We start from the raw sequence: 9,423 nt of genomic DNA on the forward strand, positions 1-9,423 counted from the left end.
ACAGTATACCCATACAACAAAATTCACAGACAGCCAGAGACCAGACACATGCACACACATAAAATTCCCCAAACACTCCCCACCCACTAAAATTCCCCCCAAAATACAAACATCTACACCACAGGCCAAGTAACACAGTCCAACTAATTATTCACTACTGATGGTCTTTAAGCTCATTATTAATTGCAATTATAGCTCTGGGATCAAAACTATTTAGAAAACGTGTGGTCTGAGTCTTAATTGTTCTATATCTTCTGCCAGACGGTAACAGTTTAAAAAAGTTATAAGCAGGATGGGAAGAGTCTCTCAGGATGCTGTGTGACTTCCTTAGACAGCGGGATGTGAAGATGTCATCCAGGGTTGGTAGCTGGAGCCCGATGATATTCTGGGCAATTTTAATGGTTCTCTGTAGTGCAGTGCCATGTCTACAGTTTTACATAATTGGTACTCTGTTAAAGGTTAAAATGTTAGTGCACAAGGAAGTAATCCCATTGATGCCCCCTGACTTCTGAACATTCACCTCCAGCCCTTCCCCGGCATAGCTCCATTATAGAATGTGGAGCTGGACGAAGATCGGCACCTCAACTTCGCTGGTCACTTTGGATCGGTGAATGTACAACCTGACTGTAGTGTCCTGTTGCATGGCATGCTGCCATTGTAATACTACCTTGGTCAAGTCACTCTTTCCTATAGTTACCAGTTCCAGAATCCGTAATGCATCAACTTATGTTAACAGTGATGCCACCCTAAATAATGCTGCCTTGTACCCATCCCTACAAATGGCAAGCCGTCGACAGTCAATGTTACAATGCTAGGGATATAGGTACCCTTATATCCTAGACCCAACCCCTTTCTAAACTTTGGCCTGCAAATGTATTTTTAATGCCCAACTCAGAGGTATGATCCTGATACCCCCAAATTGGGGCCTGAAAAGCCATTGCTGACAACCTGCCCCTTATGGATCCCATCAACAGTTCCTTTCTATGTGACTAAACTATAAACTGTTGCAGTTGTTCCACTGGAGTGGCCACAACAGCCCCCAGCCTCTTAGGTTTCTAAACTCCTAAAATCTTATGCTCACTGTCGAGTACCTGTTTAGCATCCTCGGGTCAGTGCACAAACTTATCACGCTCTCCGTATCAACATGTGGATTTGCTAAACCTCCGAGGGAAGCGTTGTAGCGAGCACACTGAAGCCTCTATTATCTCAGGCCTCCAGGAGGTGCTCACTCTTCTACTCAAGTTGCTGCCACCAGGTATTGCTGTTTCAATACCAATTATTCACTGAGACATGTGTTTCTTTGAAACTTAAACTTGTTTATTTGATTAATAAAAAGTAATAGGTAAATCACAAGTTGATAATCAATCTCTCTCACTCACTGAACTCTCTAATACACAGAACCCTACTCTCACTGACTTTCTGGCTCACTGCCTCACAGACTCATAATCACACCAAACTCTCAAAATTCTCCCAAATCTCTCTCACAATCTCCATACACCCCCTTTATATGCCAACCCCTCCTCCTTTAGCACCACCTTCCATTCACTCATTGGCTCCTTATACCTTGTTCAGCTATGACGGACAGGTGAGGGCAGGGCTGAATGCTACAAGCATCTCCGGGAATTACTGGGCTCCTACAACTAACTCCCTAACTCGATCGATCTATTGGCATGACAGTGCATCAGTTAAGCTGATATCAGCAAGGAACTGACTCCAAACTTGCAAATCCTGACATGTGCATTATGTAACCTGGGTTCAATGAAAAGGAGCGATGCAAACCTCTCATTGTGTCACATAATCTACACAGAAATGCCCAGCCTGGAGCAATTACCCTACACACAAAATTTAGGTGACCTACAATCTCATGCAGTCCTTTCAAAGATACTTTCCTGCTTTCACTGAGAAGACAAATCCAAGACCTGAGGGTCTCCAGCTTGTCCTCTGGCAACTGAGAGGCTTGTTGTCTAGTGTCTGATTCTATCCCCAGGAAAGTAAATGTTGTAACTGGCCCTTCTGTTTTCCCTGCAAACAGGAAAAATATAGATATAATTTATTTTATCTGTACTTCTGAATGGGGAGGTTTAACTTTTAAAGTGGAAGTTGCAGATTAGTTTAGAAAATTCTAAAATACCCCACCCCTCCTTCTATTTCTACCCATCACTGTAAAGCGTTTTGAGATATTGTATATGGAAAAGTTTGAGCACTAATATTTAGATATACTAGTAATGCCTTCACTGTAGTAGCAGCATTTCCATAGTCCAGATGATGGAAGGAGATGTCATAGTCCTTGCTATGATGTCACAGTTCTAGGGATTTGATTTTGCAAGTCCTGCCTCTGCTACACTACTGGCCATCCTTCAATTAATATTTTAAATTAGTTTCAAAGAGCACCACAAATTATGTAAGAACCTATACATTAGAAAAAAAATCATAGATAACATTTGAAAAATGTGCTACACGCAGGTTGCTGAGGAAATTAAGACATTAGCCAAATCCTGTTGCTTAATGCATCAGATCGTGCTTGAGTAGATTCATGGAATCAATCATGATTTAGTGAGTCAATTCCTCTGCAAGTTCCATTGATTATATTGGACATACTTTGTGATTTGCTTCAGCATAGTCAGTTGTAGTTACAGCAGGCCCATTTGAATCAATGGAGGAATTGACTCACTAAATCACCATTGATTTAATGTGCCTATTTTATGTGATTTACTACACTAAGCAACAGGACTTTGGCCATTGTTTCAAATACCGCTCTGTGTAGCTACAGATCAGAAATTCTAAAACTCTTTGCAACTCACAGATATCCACAATGCTAACAGGAGGTTCACGAAGTGAAAACTATAAGATGGAACATGGCAGATCTGACTTTTAATGTGATGTGCCATGTACTCGATAACCTTTGGATTTTGTGCCTGTAGTTACAATCAGTGGAAAGATTCGTCCTATTAGACCCTGAGAGATTATGCATGACTTGGTATGTGAACTTATTTCACAAAACTATTTGTTTGTTTGTTTACTTCAAAAACCAATCTAGAATTTTGTTCAATTTTAAATACAATAAAACTAGTCACTAAAAGAATAAGATTAATTGAATGATAAAAACAATAGCATTATTTGAAAATAATGAATTGATAGTGTAACAATTAGGACATTATGAAAAGTCCAGGTAAATAGAAGCATAATCTGAATGGAGAACTCATTCCATTCACCAGGATTGCACCATTACCTCTTGAACCTTATAAACTAAAACTGGACTTTGACTCAGTACAGTAAGCAGGTATATTTCCCTTCAGAATTTAAAAATTAGACTAATCTGTATGGGAGAGGTGATTCAGAACAAAGCAAGAAAAAAAGGAAAAGGAAAAGGATTATGGTGTCCACTGTGTGTTACCTTTGTAGAACACTGAGAATCAGGAAAGCTAAACAGCGCAAATTAAGTAATCCATGGCAAGAATCCTGTTACTGTTCATGTAACATCTGTGAAACTTGCTATGGCTAATTGCATCTAACTGATGAGATGTGGGGTGCATCTCACATTCACAGCTGGATACATGAACACGTGTATAGCCAAAATGTAGCCCAGGGCATTGTCAGATAGCAGTAAATAGCTGTGGCAAGGTACACACACCTTATAGGATTCAGGCCAATGAAAAGGAGAAGATGCCCAAGGACAGCGATCTCTCTTAATTTCAACACTACTTTGTTTTTCAACAGGAACCATAATATCAAAATGCAAGTCTCAGTTTCTTCTTAAACATAGCTTTCACCTCCTTGTTCTGTAGACTGTAGATAATGGGATTTAGCAAGGGTGTGAATATACAGTACTGTAGGGAAAACAGTTCATCCAAGATTACTGATGACATTGAGGAAGGTCTCAGATAGCGAAAGTAACCTGTTCCATAGAAGAGGATCACAACAGTGAGGTGGGAGCTGCAGGTGGAGAAAGCTTTATTCCTCCCTTCTCTGGAGTTAATTCTCAGGATGCTGGAGATGATATAAATGTAAGACAGCACTGTGAGGAACAGGGATACAAGCCCAACTGCACTTCCAGAAATGAAGAACAACATTTTATTCATGGATGTCTCACTGCAAGAAAGAGAGAGGATGGAAGGGAGCTCACAAATGAAATGCATGATGATGTTTGATCCACAAAACTGCAACTTTAACAGTGGCAATGTGTTTGCAACTGCATAGAAGAAGCCAATAATCCAGGAACCTGCCACAAGCTTTTGACAGAACACTATGTTCATTGTTTCCATGTAATGCAGTGGTTTGCATATTGCCGAATATCTGTCATAAGCCATAGATGAAAGGAGGAAAACTTCAGCAGTAGCAGAAAACAAGATACAAAATGTCTGAGTGAAGCAGCCAAGAACTGAGATGGTCTTCTGCTTTCCAATGATAGTCTCCAGCATCTTTGGAACGGTAACAGAAGAGTAACACACATCAAGGAAAGAGAGGTGGCTCAAGAAAAAGTACATGGGACTCTGGAGCTGAGGACTTGTTCCTATGACCAACATAATCATGATGTTCCCCACCAAGGTTAGGAAATAAATGAGCAAGAAAAATGAGAAATAAAAAATCTGGAGCTGCCGATTTTTGGTGAACCCAGTGAAAGTGAAATACCATTGGAGAGTTTCATTCACCATTGAAAGCAACAAAGAAGAAAACCTAAAGAAACAACAAGACAAAGTAAGCTGGTCACACGCATGAAAATCTGAAAAAGAAAGAAAAAGAAATCAAATTTCTCAGGGGAATATTTAGTTCTCCAGATATTTTGGACCTCAGTTATTTTGGACCCTGAGAGGCCATGGCCTACCTAAGGGATTTTGAAAGATTTAATGGCAATCTTCAAGAAGTCCAAAAGTTTCATACAAATAAGAGAAGAGCACAACATTTAAAAACTGTGAGAACAGATTCAATTTCCTACCAAACCTTACTTTACAATCATAAAGTGATTACAGAGATTCCCACAAAGGTGAAATATTGAGGTAATATTGGGAAAACAAGTACATCTTCACTTTTAGAAAGCATGTGGAGTGAGGAGTTTAAATCATGGGGACAGTGAAAATGGCCTCAGTCTCATTTATTAAGGCTCACTCAAACCATCATCTAGGATCAGATGGGTTTCCAGTCAGCCTTCATCATTAGCGGTGCACAAAGATGCTTTCGAAGGGCAAATTGCATCATAGAGTGTAAACTCCTTCTTGTACATTGACAAGTTAAGACTAGCCTTAACATCAGTTATGATCCATCAATTATATTATTCAGCATCCAATTTAGCATCCCAAACAGCTGGATCAAACACAGCACAACATCCCTTGAAAACTGCTATATGTAGTTACTTCAACTGGGTTCAGGTGTCTTTCCCCACCTGCTGATATACAAGATTTCCCCAGCCACACTTGGTAACAGGTGTGTATAGAAGAAGACTGTTCATAAATCCAAGGAAACAAGCATTTGAAATAACCACATTCAGTGTCTAGCATATTTTAGGACATTGTTCGTTCCTCCACATAGTACATTGTAGAAATAATTACAGTGTGGAGAATGGTGTGAAGGTTAATTATCATCATGATCAGGCTGCAATCAATTCACTTCTTTCCAAATATATGAGAGACACATTTGAAATATGTTGTGATGGTTGTCATTACCACACCACCCTCTGAAGTGTCACCTACCGCTGATTGTAATACATCAAAGTTATGATGGGAATTCCTTTCTAGGGGTGGAACTGTAAAGAACATGAAATGTGAGCTAAAAAGTGAGGTTGGGGAACTTGTGACCTTCCATATGTTGTTAGGAGTCATCTCCCACTGTCTCTCACTGTTGACTCTGCTAGTTGAGGATGTGGGAAGATCAGAACAACAATATCTGAAGAGCCACTTATTAACCCCTGGTACTCAAGCATATATTTTGCAAATACGAGTACAAATAAATGAACAGTAACACAGATATTTATTTACTCTATTGTGTTCACATCCAATTACTTTTAATAACTTTTATTTAAAAATATTAAATAAGCAAAGGAAGTGATATCTTCCTGTAAGATTTTATACAAATCAGACTTATGCCCAGATATTTTAATACATCTCTTAATTGACATAACTTCTTTCAGAGAACAGAATAAGCAAGTTAAACTAACCCAAAGTGAAACTGAGATGATAATGATATGAAATGCATGTTTCTTTCTCTTTCAGAATTCAAGATTTTTTCATTGATCAGTGGAGAAAAAGAGAATATATGAATCTTTCATTCTTCAATTTCCTTCCTTCCTGCACCTTGCTGACCTTTTTTTGCAAATGAACAGATTTTAAGAACATCCTCTCTCTCTCTCTCTCTCTCTCTCTCTCTCTCTCTTCAACATACACACAGATGTGTAAGGCAACAATTTTTTTCTGATGAATGACTCTTGAATGAAGATACAAGTCATGAGTGTACCAGCAGTAGCAGATCATGTCATGTAACTCAAGATCTCAAGTTTCTGTGAAGGATAAGTCGAAATGTGAATCTCTAAGCAAAGCAGTGATACAGCTGAGGTGTCTCATGATATTTTTCCCACAGAACAAGAATTTTAGAATTGATGATGTCATGGCACACATAAACTCATTGGCCACGAACCTCTCCTCAAGCATCCTAAGAACGCTTATGTTTATAATTTGAGAACAAAGAGGTTTAAAGATGACTCCATATTGTGTAAGAACCATTGCTGCAAGAAAGAACATTTCAGTGCATATTACTGGAAAGATGTGAGATATTAGACCTCTGGGTAGTGTGGGCGGCATATAAATAAATAAATAAATAAATAAATAAATAAATAAATAAATAAATAAATAAATAAATAAATACATGAAATTGTCTGACTTTTAGAGTAATGCAGTAATAGCTTAGGTGCAGTTACTGAAGAAAGAGAGACACCTAGAAAATGCAGATGATTCAGTAACTGCCACATCATAAAATCCAATGGGGTGCATTCAGGTAGATTAACCTTCTTAAATGTTAATAGGAAACAGGTGTCCCTATCCTATCATAAAGGCCAATATGTTTTCCATGAAAGAAGCAAATATGGTCTGTTCCCCCAATCCATAAATTTCCATTCATTTGAACATCAGATATAGAAATTTGTAGAAAGCAGATGATTTTGACCCACACCAGAAAAAAAACTGTCCAAAGCTGAAATTCCAACTCAGATTTCTAGATAAATAAAACTCTGTCCAACCTCCAATTAGAAATATTAAAACTTCTGTTATCTTATTTGAATTTGAATGTTCATGCATTCTCTCTGCTTTCATACTTGACACACAATCTGTAAAGTTCTTTCTCTCTGGTATAGAAAGAGAAAGGCATGCTATCACTCGCTGGATGTACCTGAAAAGCCTCCATTTTACCAGTTGGCATCTGGCATGCGATCCCACCCATCTATTGTGACTCTACCTTGAAACCAAAGGAGAACTTCGACAAAATGACTGAACAAATGGCACCCACTCTGAATTAAGGACAATGGGGACTCCTTTAAAACAACAACAGCAACAACTTGATGACCAAACAATAATAGGAGACAAAGGAAAGGAACAATACTCACCCCTATTCAATTTGTTACGGTAATTCAGTCTGAACAGTTGTGAAGGGTGAGAGAACCCTTGACAAAGATTTACTGTTTTCTTCAATGTGTTCATACAGATGCTGTGTGCATTACATAGAGTGTGAGCAGAGAAAGAAACAGATGGTGTCATTCAGAAATACAGCCATGGAGACTTCATTTGGTGATTTAAAAGCTCATTGGGGAGCAATTTGTCAGCAGAGTCATGGGGCTTGCGGATATCAATATGTAATTTCCAAAAGGAAAATGATAAAAATACTTCAGTCGAGGGATTTTCATAATATCCTAAGTTTATCCAGCGGGTAATGCAAAGGCTTCTGTTCCCTGTCGGGAGGTACAATGAGGTTGAGACAATACCTAAAATAGGTGCTCAAGTAGCATCTCATTCAATTTTTTATCCAATATTTGCTGTACTTGTTGGGGACAACCTACCCCAGGCTCTTCTCAGAGGTCAAAAACATGATTTCCATCTTGATATCAACTATGATGTCATTCATTGACTAATCACTTTGGTCTCAGGAAGGCCAAGATCTGGCAGACCCAGAAGTCCTACACAGATTGAGACAGGCTATCTGTAGGACTGTAGCACCTCATATGTATCTCCCAAGCTTTGAAGATCTTCTGGAGAGGGCCTTCTCTTGGTTTTGCTACCTTCCCAAACCCATTTAGTGAAGCCATGAGAAAGAGACTTTTAGGTGGCTACTTCCAGGCTGTAGAATGGTCTCCCCAAGGCCAGTCTGACCCCCTTCCCATTACCCTTCTATTAGCAGTTATTCAGTTATTCAGTTGACTTGGACAAAGAATCTTATTATGAGATGTGAATATGCAGATCTCATTGGAAGGAGGAGTCCTGTTAGGTATCAAGGTCCCAAGACGTTTAGGGCCTTGTATGTCAAACTCGTCACCTTGAAGCTGGCATGGAAACAAACAGGTAACCAGTGCAAGGTGGCCAGTGTAGGGTATTTCTTTGGTATTTCTTCATCCCACTCAGCAATCTGGTCAACATGTTCTGGACCTGCTGAAGTTTCCATAGTGGTCCCATGGGTAGCCCAACATAGAGAGCATTGCAGTAGTCTAATCTCAAGACTACCAGTGCATGGACAGCATGGTGAAGGACCTTGTGTCATGGTAGGGATGCAGCTGGGCAATCCACCTTAGGTGGAGATTGGTGGAGTGGATCCCAGATCCTATCTGGGACTCCATTGATAGTGTTGGGTCCAGAAGTACACCCAAGCTGCAAACCTCATCCTTAGTAGAAAGAGCACCTCCCCCAAGGAGAGGGAGGCACCCAGACCACAAACATTAGGGGCACCCACCCACAGGACTTCCATCTTGCCTGGGTTCAGCCTCAGTCTATTATCCCTCATCCACCCCAGCACAGCATCCAGGCAGTGCTCAATGGATGGGACGGCATCCTCTGCAGAAGGATGGAAGGAAAGATAGAGCTGGGTGTCATCCATATATTGGTGACACGAGGGTCCAAAACCTCCGATGACCTCCTCCAGTGGCCTCATATAGATATTCAACAGCAAAGGGAATATGATTGACCCCTGTGGGACTCCATAATTAAAAGTCCAGGGGGTGGACATAATCTTCCTGATTTGCACTTTTGGGGGATGGTCCTCTAGGAAGGATCAGAGTTCAGGACAAAGCCAGGCCAGAGAGCCTCCCCAGGAGGATACCATGGTCGATGGTATCAAAGGCAGCTGAGAAATCGAGGAGGACCAACAGGGACATTTTGCCTCTGTCAGTCTCCCTCATAAGGCCATCTTGCAGGGTGACCAATGCCATCTTTGTGCCATGACACAGCCTGAATCCTG

At 40.1% G+C, this 9,423-nt stretch overlaps 1 protein-coding gene across 1 annotated transcript; it reads right to left on the bottom strand.

The window, feature by feature from the left end:
- Positions 1–498: 498 nt before the first annotated feature.
- LOC110091549 (olfactory receptor 5V1-like) lies at positions 499–6,683 on the bottom strand. The gene has a single exon (XM_078378083.1). It carries the CDS (start codon positions 4,650–4,652, stop codon positions 3,729–3,731), a length of 924 nt encoding a protein of 307 aa, XP_078234209.1. The 5' UTR covers positions 4,653–6,683; the 3' UTR covers positions 499–3,728.
- Between the last annotated feature and the right edge of the window lie 2,740 nt (positions 6,684–9,423).

The sequence above is a fragment of the Pogona vitticeps genome, chromosome 6, assembly GCF_051106095.1.
Source record: "Pogona vitticeps strain Pit_001003342236 chromosome 6, PviZW2.1, whole genome shotgun sequence".
Classification (NCBI taxonomy): Eukaryota; Metazoa; Chordata; class Lepidosauria; order Squamata; family Agamidae; genus Pogona; species Pogona vitticeps.